This window comes from Ictalurus punctatus, chromosome 8 (assembly GCF_001660625.3).
Source record: "Ictalurus punctatus breed USDA103 chromosome 8, Coco_2.0, whole genome shotgun sequence".
NCBI lineage: Eukaryota > Metazoa > Chordata > Actinopteri > Siluriformes > Ictaluridae > Ictalurus > Ictalurus punctatus.
In genome coordinates, this window is record NC_030423.2 from 17,554,790 (window position 1) to 17,577,738 (window position 22,949).

The 22,949-nt window shown below is 37.1% G+C and overlaps 1 protein-coding gene across 5 annotated transcripts in view; it reads right to left on the reverse strand.

Annotated features, from left to right (window-relative positions):
* Positions 1-2,670: 2,670 nt before the first annotated feature.
* Positions 2,671-22,949, reverse strand: part of gramd4b (GRAM domain containing 4b) — a 31,356-nt gene continuing 11,077 nt past the window's right edge. For 2 of the 5 annotated variants that reach the window (XM_017474737.3, XM_017474741.3), the window contains 17 exons: positions 15,211-15,331; positions 15,051-15,109; positions 13,954-14,089; positions 13,400-13,425; positions 13,148-13,239; positions 11,937-12,028; positions 11,014-11,062; positions 10,798-10,869; positions 10,645-10,688; positions 10,299-10,408; positions 10,060-10,214; positions 9,759-9,776; positions 8,025-8,175; positions 7,737-7,830; positions 7,218-7,308; positions 7,045-7,113; positions 2,671-6,929 (listed from right to left, as the gene is read on the reverse strand). In XM_017474737.3, coding sequence (XP_017330226.2) covers positions 6,813-6,929; positions 7,045-7,113; positions 7,218-7,308; positions 7,737-7,830; positions 8,025-8,175; positions 9,759-9,776; positions 10,060-10,214; positions 10,299-10,408; positions 10,645-10,688; positions 10,798-10,869; positions 11,014-11,062; positions 11,937-12,028; positions 13,148-13,239; positions 13,400-13,425; positions 13,954-14,089; positions 15,051-15,109; positions 15,211-15,331 — 1,496 coding nt within the window. In that variant the 3' untranslated portion in view covers positions 2,671-6,812. Of the gene's footprint in view, positions 6,930-7,044; positions 7,114-7,217; positions 7,309-7,736; positions 7,831-8,024; positions 8,176-9,758; positions 9,777-10,059; positions 10,215-10,298; positions 10,409-10,644; positions 10,689-10,797; positions 10,870-11,013; positions 11,063-11,936; positions 12,029-13,147; positions 13,240-13,399; positions 13,426-13,953; positions 14,090-15,050; positions 15,110-15,210; positions 15,332-16,885; positions 21,767-22,949 lie in introns of those variants that run through there. The other 3 variants (XM_017474744.3, XM_017474739.3, XM_017474738.3) reach the window with 3 other exon arrangements.

The window sequence follows — 22,949 nt, forward strand, 5'->3', positions numbered from 1 at the left end:
GAACAAGGAATCAGGATAGACTTCCGTGGAGGTGCGTACATAGAGTAATGTCTTTTTGCACATAAAGCTGATGTGTGTGTCTACACATGTCCTAGCCTCAGACGCCAGTTACACTACACTACAGGAGAGCTGTAACTGTATCTGGAGCAGGATCCACCAGCTGCACTGCCGGGAGCTACAGTTTCTATAAATGTCCACTCCAAAGTGCACAAGATGTTTTGGGTGATTAAAACGTGAGCCAATCAGTCACCCAGCTTCGGCACGTACATATATAATCAATACATTTAACACCGAATGCACCTTTTGCACAATTTTGGTAATTATTTGTAATCTATAGTTTATGTAAGTGCTATTAATTAACAATAAATGCTTTCAGTTATACTTTGGGTTATTACTATATTTGTCATTTTAATGATTTAATATTATATTTAGTTCATAAACAACAAAGAACTCTTTTATTATAAATATTTGCACCTTGAGAAATTGAGAACATTTTTATCAGTAAATATCAGAGTCTTTTATGCTACGTCACCAAGTCTTGTTAATGTTAACAAAAACATTTATCTCCAAGTCTCTCAAACAACCATTGCTGCAGGTGACTCTGTTGAATGTATGTGATACAGTGCATCCGGAAAGTATTCACAGTGCTTCACTTTTTCCACATTTTGTTATGTTACAGCCTTATTATAAAATGGATTAAATTCATTATTTTCCTCAAAATTCTACAAACAATACCCCATAATGACAACGTGAAAGAAGTTTGTTTGAAATCTTTGCAAGTTTATTAAAAATAAAAAACAAAAAAGCACATGTACATAAGTATTCACAGCCTTTGCTCAATACTTTGTTGAAGCACCTTTGGCACCAATTACAGCCTCAAGTCTTTTTGAGTATGATGCTCGAGCTTGGCACACCTATTTTTGGGCAATTTCTCCCATTCTTCGTTGCAGGACCTCTCAAGCTCCATCAGGTTGGATGGGGAGCATCGGTGCACAGCCATTCTCAGATCTTTCCAGAGTTGTTCAATCGGGTTCAAGTCTGGGCTCTGGCTGTTCCACTCAAGGACACTCTCAGAGTTGTCCTGTAGGCACTCCTTTGTTATCTTGGCTGTGTGCTTAGGGTCGTTGTCCTGTTGGAAGATGAACCTTCACCCTAGTCTGAGGTCCAGAGCGCTCTGGAGCAGGTTTTCATCAAGGATGTCTCTGTACATTGCTGCATTCAACTTTCCCTCGATCCTGACTAGTCTCCCAGTTCCTGCCGCTGAAAAAGATCCCTACAGCATGATGCTGCCACCACCATGCTTCACTGTAGGGATGGTATTGGCCAGGTGATGAGTGGTGCCTGGTTTCCTCCAGACATGACGCTTGCCATTCAGGCCAAAGAGTTCAATCTTTGTTTCATCCTGGTCTGAGAATCCTTCAGGTGCCTTTTGGCAAACTCCAGGCGGGCTATCATGTGTCTTTTACTGAGGAGTGCCTTCCGTCTGGCCACTCTACCATACAGGCCTGATTGGTGGAGTGCTGCAGAGATGGTTGTTCTTCTGGAAGGTTCTCCTCTCTCCACAGAGACATGCTGGAGCGCTGTCAGAGTGACCATCAGGTTTTTGGTCACCTCCCTGACTAAGGCCCTTCTCCCCGATCACTCAGTTTGGTCGGGCGGCCAGCTCTAGGAAGAGTCCTGGTGGTTCCAAACTTCTTCCATTTACGGATGATTGAAGCCACTGTGCTCAGTGGGAACTTCAATGCTGCAGAAATGTTTCTGTACACTTCCCAAGATCTGTGCCTCGATACAATTCTGTCTCGGTGGTCTACAGACAGTTCCTTGGACTTCATGGCTTTGTTTGTGCTCTGACATGCATTGTTAACTGTGGGACCTTATATAGACAGGTGTGTGCCTTTCAAAATCATGTCCAATCAACTGAATTTACCACAGGTGGACTCCAATCGAGTTGTAGAAACATCTCAAGAATGATCAGCGGAAACAGGATGCACCTGAGCTCAATTTTGAGTGTCATGGCAAAGGCTGTGAATACTTATGCACATGTGCTTTTTTTGTTTTTTATTTTTAATAAATTTGCAAAGATTTCAAACAAACTTCTTTCATGTTGTCATTATGGGGTATTGTTTGTAGAATGTTGAGGAAAATAATGAATTGAATCCATTTTGGAATAAGGCTGTAACATAGAAAAATGTGGAAAAAGTGAAGCGCTGTGAATACTTTTCGGATGCACTGTACATTTTAGCGTGCGTTTTACTAAAGAATTGTGCTTAGGAAAATGTATAGCCTAACCACTCATCTAAACTGATAGCAATGATGCCCTCTAGTGTGATGAGAATATCTATGTGGAAATAAAGGACTACAGTACAACTCCGAGAGTAAACTACTGTACATTCAAGTTTCAGATCCTGAACACACAAATACACACAAAAAATGACACGGTGCTGGGGAGCACCGTGTCAGGTCAGCCTTCAGTAGTAGATATCCACATGGAGATTTTTTTTTTTTAGATAGGTAGTTGGCCTGAATGTCTACTATGAATTTAGACATTCTAATATATGACAGGGGAACAATAAAGATGGAGAAATCACCTCTTGACCTGTTCAAGCTTTGATAAATCAAAGAATATGAGAGTGTTACATAAAATAGAGTAAGAAAGAACAAGACGGTATATATGTTAAATTATTTTACTTAAATAGAAAAAAGGTACAACACATTTATATTAGACTTTAAAAACTGTTCAGAGGCTTGTTTAACATGAATTTTGTGTGTGTGTGAAATCGTCTTTCATTGATCACAGGGCAGCACTACAGCTTACTGACTCATTGAAAACTCAGTATCCAAATCAAAGAAAATAATCATGATGAACATTTAACAGCATGCGCAACGAGTTTTTAAAACGGCATCAATGAATTGGTCTGAGGTTAATGATTTACTGTGTTCTATACATGGTTTTCTTAACTGGTTCCACTAAAAAGTCATATTTAAAAAAACAAACAAAAAAACAAAACACTGTTAGTCTTTGGCTAACCATATAAACACAGACAACCAAATCAAACAAAACAACTTTTAAAATGTCCAACAAAACATCAAAAAGGGTGAAAGTGAAGGTCCCTAATATCAGCTTTCCTACATGTACACCTTGAGTGAGCTAAATGATGAAGACAGAAGAAACCCTACCAATCAAAATCCAAACCTCATCAATGTATCAGCCCATTTTTAATAATCAATTTAAACCCTCAGCACCTTTCAATAGCACAGACACGTACCACAAAAACAGTGGGGCCCATTCTCATGCCCCTAAATCTCTCTAGGGATCAAACTAGGCCAAGACAACTATTTAACCCTGTAAACAGAGCAGGTAAAGGGCATAGCTAACCACAAACAGTAATACAGACATAATATTTGGCAAATTGTTTCCAGTAAATTCTGTGCTTCTTCTCCAGTGTGCCATCTGGCTATCTTCACTGAGGTCTTATGATTCCGATGATTAATTGCAAGCTACATTAATTACTGAGAGCTTCAAACCTCAACTGAAAACTGTAAACGATTCAATGATGTATTAGCTGATTGCCTCCACACTCTATAAGAACCCTAAACTTTTAGTTACAGCGCTGAACATTTAGAGTTAAATCAGTGGTGACTCCATTCAACAAGACAGGAAAAGAAGTAAAAGCACAAAGTGAGACACAGAAAGTTAATTAATGAGACTAATGTGCCATAACAGTAGGAACAGAAACAACACACACACAACAATGCTACTTGTATAAAGTGCTGGTTAGCACAGGGTCATGTGGCTAGTCGAGTACATAGGCTTTAGTAGGCGATATCAGCATGGAGAGTTTTTTTTTTTTTTCTTAACAGGCTGGCATAACAAATTTGTTTCTTAATAAAAGGAAAAAAAGGCATGTGGTTTAGCAAGTAGTAAGGAAAAGGACTACAGAAATGAGGTCTCCCAGAAAAGCATGAAGAAGGTTTTTCTGAAAGCCATGCTGAAGCTGCAGTAGGAGAGACCTACTCCATTGTGAAGAGGCTACAGTTAAATACATTGGGATGCATAAATTATAAAAAATAAGATCATAAGTTTAATAATGTTAAAAAAAAGTTTAAATAAATGTTTTACTGCGTCTGTGGCAACATTTGGGCAACTACTATAGACAAGAATTTCAGCACATTTATTTCTCTGCACCGTGTAAAGGATGGAAAAGAAAACTACTTGAAAATCACATATAATAGAAGTGTAAGGGCAGTCAGTAAATGTTTATGCTAAACTCATATTTCTGTATCACACTAACAAATTCTATTCAAAGATATTTTTTTTTGTTAAATTAAACCTGTATTTTTCACACTTGACATGGAACTATTTTTTCAGATGGAATAATCTGTGGTAAAGCGATAATACTATAATAGGTGTAGCTCATAGTAAACATGGTGTTTCACCCGAGAATGTAAACAAATAGATTTTAGTGTATTGCTACACTGTTCAAAAGTTGGATAAATCTCGATCTCGAAAAGACTTGATAAGATGTTTTTTTGTTTTGTTATTTAAGTCTGCATCATTCTAAAATCTGCACAAAAAAAAACAAACAGTTTATACCCAAGATTCAACTTTGCTTCATGGAATAATATGGAAACTGTAGATTTGTGTCCAAGAACTGCTGCAGTAATCATAAAGAACTTGAGTTTTGTGCTCATCTCAGATATCTTATTCACACTATGATCGCACAGAACTTCCTTTTAACATGAACTGTATTTCTGTAAATCTGCTTTATGACGATATCAACTGAATAAATACCATTGCTAGTGTAATGCTAGTAATGGTAGAGCTAGTAATGGTATGCATTTAAAAAATTTGCTGACAGAATTTAATGACTGCCTTTAGACAACCATTATAAAATGTTTCAATTCATCAGGATTTCATACAAATATGTTGACATTTTTGTCTCTGAAAATTTGCGCACACACAGCACAGACACGATGTGTAGACATTAGGTTGAGTATTTGAGGTGTATTCCTTTATATGGCCTGTATATTTACTGTAGATGAAAAGTTCATTTGTTTGTGCAAAGGGTTTAGGTCGGTTAATGGAAGCATAGCTGCAGCATGGGGCACGTGATAGTTCAAGTTTGATAAGAATTATATACACAGCAAACAGGAAAATGCTTGAGCAGCACATCCCTTAACGCCTCCTACACATTCAGTTCATAAGACTTTATGGTGCACTTGTGCTTATTGTATGAGCTTTTACAATGAATAAAAATGTGTGATTCAGAGCAAACACTGATTACTTAGAAAGGTTAACCCTATCATTCCTAACCCTATCGGAAAATGAGCAGGAGAGTGCACTACCATTAAGGTGCATCAGTTACACTCTAGAGAGCTGCATGGGAACGGGGACAGAGACAGTACAGTGGGGACAAATACAAACGTATTCCCACAGTGACTACAGGAATAGAGATCAGTTTACACCATGTGGCACACACATTTTTACAACAGTAAGCTAGGTGAACTCCTTATATATTGGTATATTTATAAGAGTGAATGTTTTTCAGGATAAAAGAAACGTATGTATTGAGAGACTGTTGGGAGGAGACATCGTTGGCACATGCAATGTTATAGCAAGGAAATCTCATCCCCGTACAGCTCTGTACTCCACGCAGTGAAATGAAATCAGGTTACAGTGTGATTTCAAGCCCAATTCACCATCAAAGTGATTCAGTTTTTGCTCGCCCATTTCATGGAACAGACATGTTTCTAATTTAACCAGTCCACATCATCTCAAAATCCCACCATAACCTTCCTGCTACAATTATTTTTCCTCTGTGGCCTCTTAGTGAAGAATAAATTCCATAATGATGCCCTCAGATCTCACATTTCCTTGTCCTATACATGAAGAACTGTATTTAAATTTGAATTTATGATTGTTATAATTGTGTGGCCTGTAGCTGCAGTGCAGCCAAGATAAGTAACCATTCTGGTTGCTTACTGTTCCACTGTGAAATGTCTGTTTTATCACATTTAATAATAATCAAAATTCTGATTTGTCACAAAATATTCCCATGTTGTAGTTGGAAGTGGTGTGGATTGTAATTTTGAAAAGGGGGGTTGTTTGTGATTTTCGGTAGTTTCCAGCATAAATTCTAAGTAAAAGCTAAGCTTGCAGCATAGAGGTTTAAAGCAAAAGGCCATGGTATATGTGTTTCAGCACTTCTGAAGGGGGCAGCAGCAGCTACACTTCATAAGAGTTGATGCTTCTGCCCTGGCATTCCCTATATCTCAGCACCACAAACTGCAGCGTGTCTCCATGTGCAAGGCTGGAAGCGATACAATTTCTTTTTTTAAAAAGAAAGAAAGAAAAGAGAGGGGGATTAAACGTTATCTGACAGAACACAGAGAAACACAGGTGAAGTAGTCTCAGAAAGGGCAAGAAGAACCAGCTCCAGGATTAAAAGTTAGGTGACCAGACTCATATACAGGACACAAAAATGACACATAAGACTAGAATTATGACAAGAAACTGTGAGGAGAACCAGCTCCTGTTCCATAATAGCATTTCAGTGGTACTCAGTGAATTCCCAAATGAGATACACAATAAACACTGGTGCAAACGTCTCATCACAAAGGAGCCATGTTTAAAACACTTTTCTAAAAAACATAGCACAGGCACCCAAATGGAAATGGATTCCTTGTTTTTTTTAAAATCTCTCTCTGTATCTCCGCACCTCTTCGAGGAGGAGAAGGAGAAGTGGAAGAAGCTGCTCTTCTGAAGTCTCCTTGTTAAACTGGAGCTCCAGCAAAACTCTTCACCACATGTTCTACGTTTCCGGGTTTGTCACTGTGACAGGGGGGGTGGCACCGATGATCTTCGTGTACTGGCTGATGATGGCCTCAAAGGCTTCGTCCCGGTGAATCATGGCACCAAACACCAGAGGCTGGAGGAAATAAGCATGGACACACACAGACACATGGGAGGTTAAAGTTAAAAAAAAAAAAAAAAAACCTGGTCTGAACATATGGATTATAACCCAAGGTGGGTTTGCTTCTTACCTTTTGTGTAGATGGTGTGGCTATTGAGATTCCCATTCCAGATCCAGGCAATACTGACAAAACCTTATACTTTTATAATAAATAAAAAAAAATGCAGGTCAAATACTTAGGTAGAGAATAGCTTTTCGTGACCAGAAAGAAATCACAGAACAATAAATAGCATTGCACTATACCTTCTGAATGTCTGTAATGTCTTGGAGTTTGATGACTTTATTCTTCTTAGAGGATGTAGAACGGGAGCTGGAGCTCTCAAAGCATAAGTGGCTACAGGACAAGAGAACCACTTTGTAACCTCTAAAGCTAATTAGTTAGAATAGTAAAGCTTAAAGGCCCAGTCAATTTATTTTCATAACTACCCTGTTACTATGAGCTAGAGCTTCTTCTGTGAATTTATTATTTGCAAACATCTGAATGGTGTTGAACTTTTCATTAAGAGATTTATAACATTTTATTTTGTGACTTTTTTTTTCTTTCTTACTTCAACTCTTTGCACCTGAGAAACATGACTGAAATTGGATATAATGTCATTTTAACCTACAACTTCATGGTCATGGTGCCAATCCACCTACTTGCATATTTTTATGAGGAAAAATGAAACCATGTCGACTGTATTATATATAAATGCAGAGGGAATGTTAATATTAACTTATTACCAATTATAGAGGTGTGTGCAACGAAAGGTAAAGACATACTTTTCTGTCACGTAGAGGTAGCCATTTCGTATGTAGTCAGTAGGCATTTTCCTGTCCCTGTTGATTAAGCAGCAGCGCCACCCGTGCTCGCACACTGTACACAACACATAGAACTTGTTGATGCCATGCAGAAAGATGAAACTACATCCAAATACAATCGGCATTCACTGAATCAACCGTGTTAATTACATATCTACTGTTTTAATAAATTACAGAGTATCAACAGCAGTACAAGCTTATGCACTGCACATGCCCTTATGAAATCAGTTTAAGGTGTAGGCTTGCTACCTGGTAGGGGGCGCTCATTCTCAGACAAGTTGAATACTTCATGGAAAGGACCTCTCTTGGTGCTGTAGGCACGCCCACTCTCCTCATCACGCCCAACACCACATGGCACTCCGGCTACTAGGCTGCCACGTGCGACCACAGGCTGGATCTGCTGCAATGATGAGACACATCGGTTAACAAAACGGCAACATTAGAGATGCAGTGAGGCGCAGAACTATAAGAGCACCTCTGTGCTGAAGCAGGATCAGTCATCTGATCTTTTCCTGAAGAACACAAACGCCAGACAGACACTGAAACATAAGAGCCCATCTTCATTGAACCAGTGACTTCATCAAAACAGTGTAGACCAGTGCTGCGAGTGCTGAGGTGAAGAGAGTAGCCTTCTTTCCTCTCTGGCTGTCAGACATCAGCGAGAGCATGCAAAGCGCAAATGCATGGGGTCACACAGGTACTGATTTGCTTAAAGAGCTCAACTGGACTGACACGTTAAAAACACAGGGTTGCTTGACAATATAAACATCTCTGACTTATTATCTTATCTTATCTTATCTTATCTTATTTGGGTATTGCTCTAATGAACATTTACTGTATGTAACACCAGAATAATACTCTCCTTACAGGAACACCCTAATCTAAATATAAACAAACCAATGATTTGCAAATGGATCTTGATTCATGTAAAAGAAGTCGGACACAGCAAACAGTTAGAGAGATATTCTGATCACAGAATACACAACAGTCATGTGACTGACTTACCTAATGCATCAGAGGAATGCATGAACAGCCAAACAGTTGCAAAAGAAAAGCCAAGTTTGCCTATGAGTAATGTATATCAAAATATACATAAGAAATTGATCTATTACAAAGATTCACAGCTTGGCTGTTCTTATGTCATATTATTTTTGTCTGCATTACTGAGTACTTTAGCATACTATTCAATTGTAATCTCTCTCTCTCTACACACACACACGCACGCAATTAGAAAATCACAGGGATAGAAACTAGTACCACTCTAATGGCTGTGGATCAAAAGACAAATTATTTATATAAATCTTTTTTTTCCCATAAAATATGGTTACATGACTAAATGTTTTATGTGCAGACTGGTCAAAATGCAGAAATTGCCAGTTCAGTGGTATAGAAACATCCTTTTAAAAAAACAGAGCTGAAAGTCATATTTGAAAATCTGAATTATTGGACATTTGACAGGTAAGTTTTATTACCTCATAAAATACAAGAACCTATCAGGGATCAATATGCAAATAAAGGACATGCAGATTAAAGTAGAGTGCATAAATACTGGTTTTCCAGTTGAAGGGGTTTGACACATGGAGGGTTTCAACCTTACCTTATGTGTCTAATTTATATATTCACAGAAACAGTTTTTTTTTTTTTTTTTTTCAGTGTATAAGCACGTTTCTGTACCTTTTCAAAAAAAAATTTTTTTTTTTTTTTTTTTTTTTTTTTTTTTGCAAAGCTGTCATGTCATGGAATCGATTATTATTATTATTAAGCCTCTGGTCGTCAAAGGGTTTAGAGACTTTTGAAGAAACAACACTGAAAGCTACATCGTGTTTTTTTTTATAGAGAATTTATGCTTAGATAATGGATCCATTTACCAGTAGAAATATGGGTTCTACTTAGAAACTATATCTGTCCACACACACACACACAAACACACACAGGTGGCAAACAAAGGCACTGCTGTGAAACCAGATGCCACTAGATCCCTACCTTTTCAAAGCCAGACAGCTGAGAAAGAAACATAACAGAACACAAGTGTGACAGACTATTAAATAAATAAATAAATAAATAAACAAATAAAGAAACAAATAAATAAAAACACTGGCTTTATCTATCTATCACACACTACTGTAAATCAGACTTAAAATAAAAATCAATTGTGTTGTATGACTATCAACATACATTTCAATGTTAATGAAAAAAACTGGAGTTTTAAGTGAACCTCATAATTAATTGGTGTGATTAGGAAGCTTGGTTTGAGGTTTGATCTGGTTGAACTAGAGACACTCACCCGTCTGCTGATGTTGCCGCTTTGACGTTCTTTGAGCTGTGGGTCAGTTGGCAGGTTTTTCCATACAATGTACGGTGTGTCATATTTGTCCCTAAGTTTGGGACAGCTCTTGAAGATAAAGTCAATGATGAAGAACTTGATTCCAGCATAGAGGCCTATTGATAGAAATACTGCAGGTATAAATATGGGTACAGAGGACTGACTGCATAGAGAGTAAAAAAAAGATAAAGGTGTCTTACCAATTATGAAGCCCAAGAGTTTGTATGGCAGCAGGCCGGAAGCAATGAACGCCACCCACAGACCAACGTACAACTTCTGAGTGATTTCAGGCTGCACCCACATGAACAGGCTACAAAATACACATAGAAACCTCATTTGTAAGTCGCTTTGGATAAAAGCATCTGCTAAATGAGTAAATATAAATGTAAACATAAATGTAAACGTAAATGTAGAAACACAGTGGGAATTTCAACATGAACTATATAAAAATATACAATAAATACTCTACTTGGTATTCCATTACATAATATACAGTGAGTTGTGTTTATATGGATAATAATCATAAAAAAATTTAAAAGTACTAACTTTTTGATTTTCTCCAAAACATCTGACATCTTTCCAAACAGGTTCTGTGAAAAGACAGCTTGTGAAAAGAGTGCTCTCAACACCTGGAATGTTATCTGACTCTCTCTTCACTGCCAGCTCTATTTTCTACTGTAGCAACTTGGCATAATGTACCTGAGCTTTTTGTGCCACATCCAGCACTAACTGGAACTTCTCGGAGACAGTCAAGTCTTCTTTTGGAGGCTCCTGGGAGGAAAAGAAGAGATGCTATATATAGAGTCTTCTGTTTTTCTTCTGTTAGGATAGAAATATTAGTCTGTAAGAAGTAACTTTCTTAATAACATTACTGTTAATTATCAACAGCATTAAGAATTCTATGTTTGTGTTTACCACTGGCTCAGACACCTCAGGCACAATACTCCACTGTATCCTCCAGCCTCTGTAACAACAACACAGCTTTAACGTGCGCTTGATGTTAGACAGCTTTAAAACTAAATGTGGGGTGGCCTGGGAAAACATTTTGTACTATACATAGTTCTGAAACCTACAAACTTTCCTGAACTGAAAAATATTTCTCCTTTGCATGTATTCTCAATTACAATAAAATGTATAGCATTTTAATATCTGTTTGCCCCCCCCTCCCCAAAAGTAAAAAGGGACAAAATTGCATTTAAAGATTTCATTCTGACTACAGCGCAGGAAACATTTTGACAGCTGGTATCTGATTATAATCTGAATCGAATTGATGTCCATTCAGCTATCTGACAATTTGACCAAAGTGAGGAAATCACACTTAGATAGCAAGGTTTTAAACATCTTTAGGCAAACTGACTGCTGTGTTTGTTAAACTGGCAAAAATATCACAACAAAAGAAGCGAAATAGAAAAAGCAAAATACCTCCATGTTGCTTTGGTGTATTATATAATAATACATATATAATATATAACATATGACATACAGTATATAACACACAATATATCATTGTTATTTTAAAAAATAGGACAAATCCCGTTTTTTGTCTTATTACTGTGACATAAGACATTATAATGCTGTATTAAAAAGCTAAAATCATAGCTATATGCATGAAGCTTCCATCTAGACTTTACCCAAATTTTTGTGCCTATCTGCATTTAATTCTGAAGATTACAAGCAAGGTGAGAGGTGTTTCAAATCAAGTTATGCACTGCAACTATAACTGTTGCTAAATAATTATAACACATGTAGTGCCAGTATTTGAAATCAGGAGTAGATCCATTTACACGCATGAATGGATTTAATAAGACTAAATAGACATGAATTGGTATTGGACTTACTTTGCTATTAGGTAATTTAAGGACAGACGGAGAATAGCCAAGAAGAGAAACATAGGAATTGCCCAGCCATGCCACACAGCATACATATAGAGCTGTGGATGAAAGAAAGAAAATAATCTCCATAATATAACTGATATAATTAATATAACTAATGATATATGTTTCAATTTCAGGCACAGTATGCAAATGTGTACTATTGTATTTATAATATTGATTGGAGCAAGGAGAAAGTTTTATTCCCTATGATGTCTACTCACAGGACACGAACCAGTTACACAGAATTAAAATGTACATTCAAAACATTTTAATAAAATATTAAAAACGTTTTTAATTAAAATTGTTCTTCAAGTTTCAAACTGACATTTATTCTTGCTTTAGAGTTCTGGATTATTGTGATTAGGACTATTAGGCTTAGAATTATCAGTACTAAAATAAATTTAAACCACTGTAATGTCATGTTTAGAAAATCACAGACCCCTTGGCTGTTCTTCCCTGATTTGAGAATGATGGCTATATATACACACAGTACTGTGCAAAAGTCTTAGGCACCATTTTTTTTTTTTTTTTTACTTTGTTATAGATTTTTATTTTATAAATTTAACGTCATCAAGTCAGTACTACTGTACAGCATTTAAGATTTCTAAACATTAGTTTTCCAGCAAAAAATTAAATATTACAGAAAATTATTTGTATGTCAGTAAAGAAAGCAGCATATTATATAAGAGACACTTTTCAGCCAAAACATAAGAAAAAAAAAATAAAAAAAAATAAGACAAAGTCTCTAGAAGAACTGTAGCTGGTTCTGGAAGATGCTCAGTAAAACTTATAGCTCATTTCCTTATAAAACTACAAATTGTACCAAAGATTACTTTTGTTTTAAAGTAAAGTCATCACACCAAACATTGACTTTGTTTCATTTATTACTGTTTACTACGCTTTATAGTATTTTTTAAATGCAGAAACATTTCATTTCATGATTATTATCTTTTCTCTACAGCATTTTTTTTGCATGTGCCAAAGACTTTTGCACAGTACTGTATAAATAAAATGTTTAAATTCAATCTAATCATACAGTAGCAGAATCAATCGGTATAATAATACAGTCACTTTACCAAGAGAATACTGAAATGGATTTTATAGGATTTTTAATGTTTGGCTTAACAGTGTTGAGGGTGCTGCTTTTTGTTTTATGAAAATGACTGTGCTCTCACAATGAAGGCGATGGCTGATGTGTAGACAGAGTGCCAGCTGGATAAGGCAGAAAGGTTCCTCATGAAGTTAGTGACAGGCTTAGCCCCTCGTTCTGGGAACACATTTAGAAGCACAGAAAAACCATCAGAATCATGCCTTCCCTAACTGTAGAAGAAAAATATTTTAGTAATCATATTGCCCATATTCCAACCTATTGAGAATATCTGGTAGAAATATAATGTTACAGCTATTATTATCACAACAATACTTACTGAGTCGTCTCATATTTTCAGTTAATCTGTAACGAGAGCAGAAGGCCATAGTTAATTATTTACTAGTGCACCAACAGCCAACAAGCACTGAATGGTCTTAAAAAAAACAAAAAATCAAACAAACAAAAAAAAGAAAACACGCAAACAACAGTACAGCAATTCATCAACCTTTCTCAGGTAAATAACACAGCACAAAAGCAATTGCTTTTCTCAACTGAATGCTATCAGTCCAAGCACAAAGCTATGCTACAAGGTAAACTGCTTTCAGAAGGATCACGGTGTACATGGACTACCATTTAGACATGCTTTCCATCAGGGGAAAGTAATCATTCTTTTTATAGCACTTGGTTGTTTAATGATCCAAAATAGTGGGGATTGTGAGAACCGCCATGTCAAAAACCCATCTGAGCCATCAGTCTTATAACAAAAAAGGTGCAAAAAGGTTTATGTCAGCAGCAGTGCCAAAGACATTTACAGCTGTCCCACTGTGTTGACTGTCTCTCTAGCCAGGGAAAAGCTTTATAAAAAGGATGCGAATGACAGGCTTTCGTCACCTTTTAGCGCTGAGTGGCTCCTCCGTCTCCACCATGTTCTCTTCAGGCTGGAAGCGGAAGTCCTCCATGTACACGCCAAAGCGCTCATACAGCCACTTCCAAAGCTTCGAGCTCACAGACTCCTTCTGCTTTTCACCTGTCACAAAGCAGAGAAGCACTGTCAAGTAGGGCTGGGCTATTAATTAGATTTTACTGATGATAATGTTTGGTATCTCACTTAATTAATAAAAAAAATACCACAGTGCTGTCTAATTCCGGTTGTTCAGAAGGTGTTGATTAATTTTCTATAACAGCAGCTCGATGGCTGTAATTAAAATGATAGGTTTACTTTAATGCACTCGCTCTGATATGCTGTCATTTCTATAGTAACAACTTACACAAGGACTGGTATGGTTGAAGCTTCACATAAAACGCTAAAAAAAATAAAATCTTGTGTAGTAGTCGATATGTTGAAGTTTTCTTTGAAATGTTTATTTAGCATTTTGGAAGTAGTGTCCATTGCCATTGCTTTGTAACAGGCGTAGGTAAAGCTGTAACTTAGTTTCTGATTCAGGAAAGTAATATTTCTTGGCAACATGCCAAATTGCATTTTGTTTTCACTTCAGGGTATAACAATAATTCAGCTTTACAGTAATTGTTGATTATTGTCCTATAACAGCATGTCCCCCAAGTGTTTTATTTCTTACACAACTCCATTGTAAAATGATAAAACTATCAGTTAGAGGTAAAAATTCAGACCGATAGTTTTTCTCAGTTACATCTGCTGTGGGAGCAGCTGAGAAGGGTCTGCTGTCATTATACAGTATGAAAGTGGCCTCTAGAGAAGAAATAAAGACTATCAATAACAAATTTTGTTGTGCTATTTGAAGTAATTTCGATTAATAATGTTTTCTGTCTTAATCTATTAATTGTTATTAAATTGGTCAATATTTCAGTATTAAGTAAAATAATCATGAGGATCATTTTTACCATTAACTAATGAAAATAGCAGCTCTGTCCACCAATGATGCAAGAAAACGTGTAAATGTAAGTGTAGGTTATTCGCCATGGTTTCAAGCCAAAAAACCCATGTTAGGTTACAATGCTTCACAGCTCACCTGTTCCATTGACAGCAGGACCATGAGCTTTGGAAGGAGGGGGTGGGGAGTCCTCTGGTCTGAGAGGAATACAAATATTTAGTAGAAAATACAATTATTAAATATTAAACTCTGAATAGTCTGAAAGCGTAAACAGAAGAAACCAATGGTCTTCTCATACCTGGTCTTTAGGATTTCATTCATTTTCTGTTCAAGGTCAAGTCTTTTCAATCTCTCTTTCTCAAGCTCCTGCTTCAGTGTCTCAATGTTCATCTCCTCCCGAAGTTTCCTCAACTCTTCCTCTAAAGGAGACAGAACAATACAGTACAGTGAGGCTGTACCTGAGAACAGATGAGGGAATTACTGGCACCATTTAATAGCTGTATGATTATGCTCATAAAATGAAGATGGTCTATAGGACTTCTTTCTGGACTTACACAAAACATACAGAAACATAAAAAGTTGTGACATTAAAGTCTCTGGGCTGCATTTAGGATAAAGACAAGCGGTCAGCTACAATTTACATTATAAATACTCCTCATATTTGACATCCTTTGTCAAGAATTTATTATTTTTTTTAACGTGGACTCAATTTCACTTTGTCTAAACACAGGTTCAATCAGGCCACAGCTCCAACATACAAGGTTACCTGGAACATAAAATAATCCTCATCTATAATTCAGACCCGGTTTAGCCTCTAGCAGTGCATTATCCTAGTAATAAAGACCCTTTAGAGCTGATCAATGGTAAGGTGAGATCAAGGATGGAGGGAGGGACCTGAGTATCATTATGACCAGCCACCACCAAGACTTCAAACATATAGTTCTTTAAAATGAAAATGTAGTACGACTATGTAGTTGTCAATCTGAAACAAAGCCAAAGCACTCCTTCTATTCCCGCGTCATAGTAACAAGCCTCGTCTTTATACTCCTTTTGTCCATTCATCTCACAAATATATCTGAAGTTGCTTTGTATAGTTCTGATTGGCTGTTTTAGGATCATTCTGCCACTTTTTTTTTTTAAATCAACATCTCTGCTTGCATGTTAAAATGAATTTTTCCCTCTTTTTACACTCACATCAGACCACTCCAAAACATCCAAGGAGTTTGATTGAGCTGAGGTTAAACCAGGGATAACTGCATGAATCATTGCCATATCCAAGAGATAAAAAGGATCCTCTCCATGGCTTACATCCCATTAAGTCAATGTTTTTCTATATAAAAAACATTGCTTAGTTCTAAGGGTTCCAGGCAGAATAACCTGGCCTTTTCATTTTAACCCAGTGAGGTGAGTATTTCCATCTAACCAGTTGACCAGTTATCGATCAGCTTCCTCAAAAACATGTATGAATGAATTGAAATACAGTAAATTTACTGGGGCTAAATCTAAATATTTAATTTTATTTCATATTTAAATCTAAAATTTATACCTAGTTTCATGTAAGTATTTAAAGAAAGATTTCCAACAGGATGTCAGGTTTAGGGTGTATATAAACATAGTGAACCCGCAATCTGAATAAAATTCACTCTTAGTGGCCACAATGATGGTTGGGAATGGTTGGGAATTTGCACAGCCTTAACACCAATGATTCAACACATTATTTAATTATTGTGTGTTCATGAAGGGAATCTTTGTTTTCGATCAAATAAAACACTAAACTGTTCCTTTGGAGTCGACCAAAACCCCTGGATTACAGTAGAACTAACTCCAAGCCTTCATCAACATTTCCCTGCACATATTAAATAAGCTGCCATCAAACCACAGTCTAAACCATGAGCCTCATGTTACAACATGCCATTCCGATTAAGAGTCTGAGACATGTGCTTTGCAGGTGTTTGCCGACTGAGCTGACTGACCACAAGTCTTGCATCTAGGGGAGCGTCACCAGCCCACAGCACGCAATGCAGTATGTAGCTTCAACAGGAGAAACTGCACCTTTGTCCAGCAGCAATTTCTGCATTTGTTAGCAGAAATTGGTCCCTGCAAGTACATCCTTATGGAATTATGGAGTTTTTAAACATGCATGACTTCTAAGTTACTATAAAAATTTAAATCATGCATATATACAGGTTAATCATTTTAAAACCAGTAAAACTTCATTTGTTCAGCGGTTTAGCAGAAGTGCTATGTGTGCTATCTTGCCTGTTAATCTGCATGCCTGCCAGACTCACATTTAACCTTACAGGCTTGTGTTTCCAAGTACAGGAAACTGTTACCCCAGCAGGCACGAGTGCCAGCACTGCGATACGACTTGGGCTCGAATCAGTAACAGCTTGTAAATATTGAGCAAGCCAGCGATGTGAGTGGGTTCCTGACTGGAATAACACATTAGATTCTTTTGTTCTAAGTGAGGCTGCAGGAAACCATCAATGACTTACGTTAGTATTATTAGCTCACCAGCCAATCCAAGTGTCAGAAAGAAGAATGGACTTGGGCCCTCCATGAATACTGGTTTGTTCTTAAGGCTTGTGTTCAATCTGGAAGAAATACTTTAAGGAACACTCCAGAACTTCTTAATCTTTACTGACAGTATCTGTAGCATGTGTGTACTATACATATACAACAATCCTGATGTTTCCTTGTACTGAGACAACAACACTACAATGGAAGTCTAAGGGCACTTTTTGAATTCTGTCAAATATATAGTTGGAAAGGTTATAAGTGGCACAGCACAGGGAAAAGTATAGAAATTCTTGTCTGTAGTAATAGCACATACACTACAGATGCACTGGATCTGTAGGTTAGAATGAAAAATGACTATTCTTATAATGAAAAGGCAAATAAAAAGACTTGATGCCAACTATATCGATGGGGATGCCTGCACTGCCAACAGGTTGAGCACTTCTTGTTATTAATTTGTATGCCTGAAATTCCCTTAAATATACTTCAAACAGGAAGGAAGAAATTCTTCTGCTGGTTACAATGATAATTCCATATAAATCTTACAAACATTCAAGCACATGTTCTTGAGATATCAGGCTAACGAGGATCTTGGATGGACGGAAAGATGATGGGTGGATAGATGGATGGATAGATGGAGGGATGCACGGAAAGACGAATGGATGGATGGATGGATAGATGGAGGGATGGACGGACAGACGAATGGATGGATGGATGGATGGATAGATGGAGGGATAGTTGGACAGACGAATGGGTGGATAGATGGATGGATAGATGGAGGGATGCACGGAAAGACGAATGGATGGATGGATGGATGGATAGATGGAGGGATGGACGGACAGACGAATGGATGGATGGATGGATGGATAGATGGAGGGATAGTTGGACAGACGAATGGGTGGATAGATGGATGGATAGATGGAGGGATGCACGGAAAGACGAATGGATGGATGGATAGATGGAGGGATGGACGGACAGACGAATGGATGGATGGATGGATAGATGGAGGGATGCACAGACAGATGAACGGGTAGATGCATGGATGGATAGATGGAGGGAATGATGGAGAGACGAATGGATGGATGGATGGATGGATAGATGGAGGGATGCACGGACAGACGGATGGATAGACAGACAACCTGGACATATAATGCCTCCAACACCTGGTGGTGGAGCATGAAAAAGACTATTTCTTTAAGCACAAACAAAATCTTTACACAAAGCTCATTTAATTTCTGTCACTTTAATATATTAGAGTGACTGAACAAAACCCAAAACTAAATTACTTTAATTAAAAGTACTGTGCTTGCATTCACAGTGAGTATTCCAAACACTCAATTACCTTTTGTTTATTTGGCATAGAGGAAAATACAGCTCAGACATTTTCTCTTTGCCTTCTTCAGTGCACTCAGATATGATTCTTGTGCAGGTAATTACAACAGAGTCACACATTGTCACTTTTATACTTGCATGCTATTTATTGACTATGCATGACGACCCTTAATTCTTGTATTGCACCACCCCTTATGTAAACACTCTTTGTTTAATGATGGATTAAGCCTGACTCTTACTCTGTGTATACAGTATCACTGTTCACCTTTGCTGCTCTTTGAATATATAATGACTCATACTTTTTTAATTACCTGCTGAAGGAAGCCCAGTTTATAGTGCAGTAAAGGTATATAAAGTATAAACAAAAGATGTGTTGTATTTTGGCTCATCTGTGTCAAACACGTTAATAAATCTCATTAACCGAAGCTGATTTGTCAAGTCAGGACATGTCCTGCTTGCTCCCATGACAGTTAAACCAACCTGTCACTAAACAAAGCATAGACCTTTCTCGCAATGACTGAGTCGTCATATCCATAGTGGATAGTAGTGTGAGTGACAGCGAATCCAAACAGCTCATCCAAACAGTATATTCCGGATTAATGTCAACAGTAAATCACTAGGTACATTTTTCACACTAGTCTAGCGAGCTACTTCATTTAAAAGCCATAATAAGTGTTCTTTAAACAAAGTTTTGTTTTAAAGGTCTCATACAATAGGTTTACATCCCTCCAAGGTCAAAACACATTTTAATTTTCTCATAATTTACATTGCAGCATCACCTTTTTTCACCAGTGTCAGAAACGACTCGTTCAACTCCTCCTTTCAGTCTGCTCTGATTGGTAAGATGTCCCAGGCTGTTGTGATTGGTCTACTGCAGAGGTTCTCAACCTTTTGCAACTAAAGCCCCCCCAAGCCTTCCCTATCATGTGGCAGCCCATATATGCCTAATCTATAATCTGTTTTTTTATAGATAGATAAAAAGATTTTTCAAAGATTTTTTCTTTGCTTTTGTGGTTTTTTACTTTTTTAATTACTTTTCATAACTTTTATGATTTTTGAAAAATACTTTTATAAAACTATATAACAGACAGGTATGGAACATGGGTGATATAAAATGTTTCTGAACACTATAACTACTTTGAACAAGAGAACTAGGCTGTAATAACATGTACTATTTTACATGTAAAACATTTTGCATTCCATTTGTCTTACGTTCTAAAAACATTTGCATAAGAATGATTTTGCTATGTGACATTGTTAAATCTCCGGCTCTCAGGCACTCAATGAACAAAGCAGATGCAGAGAGAAGTATGAGTGCAGCAGGAGAGTAGGACCTCCTGCTTGCAGGACAGTACTGGTGACATAAGACAGAAAGTCGTTAAGGTTTGTCCAAAAAGTCGCTAGGCGCTTTTTTTTTTTTGCAAAAAAATGTCACTAAAGGGGTCTAAGCTAGCTAGCTAGCTAGCATTGGCAACAATAAGGACATGTACAGGGCATAGTTAATTCACTCATCTGGAGATGAAACAGTTGCACAGTTGTGGTCTGCAGCAGGAGCAGGTTTCACACACAATGCCGGCTTGTCAAGAAAACATTATGCTGGATGTTCAACAGATGTCTGATCTATCCATTTATATAGAGAGAGTACAGCCCCATGTTTTAGCTGTTTACGGCCAGTGGTCTTTGAGTAGTTCGAATAGATTCTTTGCAATGCTGGCCGCAGACATTCATGCTGCTCATCCTCGTCCTGGCAAACAGCACAAAGCCATTTCATTCTCGCTTTGCTTAAATGATGTTTGCTTGAATTATTTGTCCACTTAGGGACACTAAAATGGACACAGTCACTGTTCACTCTCTCACCAAAGGTTTTAAAACACTATTACTCATGTATCCATGTTATCACAGAACTGTGAAAAAGGTCCATTCTGTACAGTTCACATCCATTACACTACTAGTGATAGAAAATGCTAATGAATGACCCAATTGCTACTGCAAGCATAGGAGTTGGACAAAAGCCTTTATAACCCAGTGACAACATGCACATGCCGTGCTCAGCTATGCCTGTTGTTATCAAAGTACATGGTAAGACTGGTTTTGGGAATACAGTGACAGTTCTCCCAAAACCCTTCCATGTAATCAGTATTTTTACCACAATAATTTTCACATGACGGGGAAATAGGTCCTGTCTCTCCAGTCCAAGTCTCAATGGAGACAGAAATAAGTACTACAGTTACAAATGAAAGAAAGAAAAAACAATGTCAAGTGTGTTAGAAAGATGCTCGGCCTCCACAAGCAATGCGCTTGTCATAGATTTTCTGGAAATTTACTGGAAGGATGAACACCCATCTATAAATAAATCAATCCTGTCTATCCAGTTCTACTCTCAGTAGGGACAGAAATACCCAAGAACAACAGATGAGTTAAGACCAAGGAAAGCTCTAGTATTGTTGAGCATACTACCTAAGATATCACTGTAAATGAGGATACTGTCATACTGGAACTCAGGATTAGAAATGTTTCATCATAAGATACAGGTGGTCAATCAGAAGAAATTTGTATTGATCCACAGTGATGATTTCCTCTAAGATGACAAGTGGACCCAAATCATGCCAGCAACATGCAGCATAACAGAGCCACTAGTTTTTCAGATGTGTCACCCATCTGTATATGTAGAGATATATTATAATTATAATTATTCGATTGTATAACTGAATGCCCTCAGGTTGTCATATGAGCCAGAATTTTACTGAGACACAAGCAGAAGCTAATCTAATGGAGGCATTAATGAAAGTGATGAATCTCACTTGTTACAACAAGCTAATCATTTTTAGCATATGCAGAACTTAGATGTAAAACCTTGTTTTGTACATACAATTATCTTGGTGAACAAAAAAAAAACAACAAAAAGAAAAAAACTACAAAAATACAAATATCTAAAAAACCATGCTAAGCTAGTTCTTTTTTAAGGTCTTTTTTAAATTTTAAGTTCAATGATTATTTTGCATGGCTAAAATTTTCAAACACTAGGTCCAATCTGGAGATTATTATATTGGGAAAGAAATAGCAGATAAATAAATAAATAAATAAATAAATAAATAAATAAATAAATAAATAGATAATGTTTGTGATGACATTGCTTGAGCACTTTTTTCTTTTCACATAAAGCACTTACACATGAAAGTAAACGTCTGACTACATTAAATATAAACGACAACAAAAAAAGAAAATTTTATTTCCATCCAGGCTTGTTCTGGGAAGCGCGTTAGATATATAGCTGCAATCAAACGATCAGAGATACTGAATTCTCAGAAATAACATAAATAAAATCAAATGACAGCATCAGTAACAATTCAGGTCTTAATCATCCAGCTATAACCTAACTTATACTTAGCTTTAGCAAGCGGCATCTGATGTCCCACAGTCCAACTTCACTAGTCTTGCTGGCCTACCCACGGCCTTTTTAATTATCGTAACAAGGGTGTCAATATTACTGGAGGGCACCGTAGTATTACCCGTAGCTTTGAGGTCACTTGGCAAAGAATCAAATACTCGCTACAGGTAATCAATACCCATCTTTTTCGTGTTATGTAACTACCTATTAATAAATCTTACCTATATTTACAGACAGCAACATGAAAGTCCTTGATTAGCCTTTGTTGCTTTTCTGTACAACAGTACCCATGAGCTACACACACACACACACACAGTCTAAAATTAGAACCATCTGTCTCTTGATACCTCTGATGTATGACAAGGCATCATACAGTATAACCGATTAAAAGGTCATGTGCTATAGAAAGCACTTTCATGTTTTTATCAGACTATAAATAAATATGAAGAAAATAATTGTGTATCTTAATTATATAACAACAGTGATCAGTAATCTGTGCTTAATTGTGTGTGCGGTATGTGTGTCCGTATTGATCATTAACTTTGATCTCTGTTTTCCAAGGTGGTACAGGTCACACAGCTCAGTGAATCACATTGAACCAGTAAAAAAACGCCTGCTCAGCTCAGCATGATTAGACTGGTAGAGGAAACAAACAATGATTTACTCTGAAAAAGGACACATGCACACTAGAGAACAGCGGCTCTGGTGACCTCAATGTTTATGAGCACAAAACGTTACAGATCTGAGGACTGGCCAAAGGGTCATCTTGGAACAATTACGCTCATTTACATTTGTTCTTG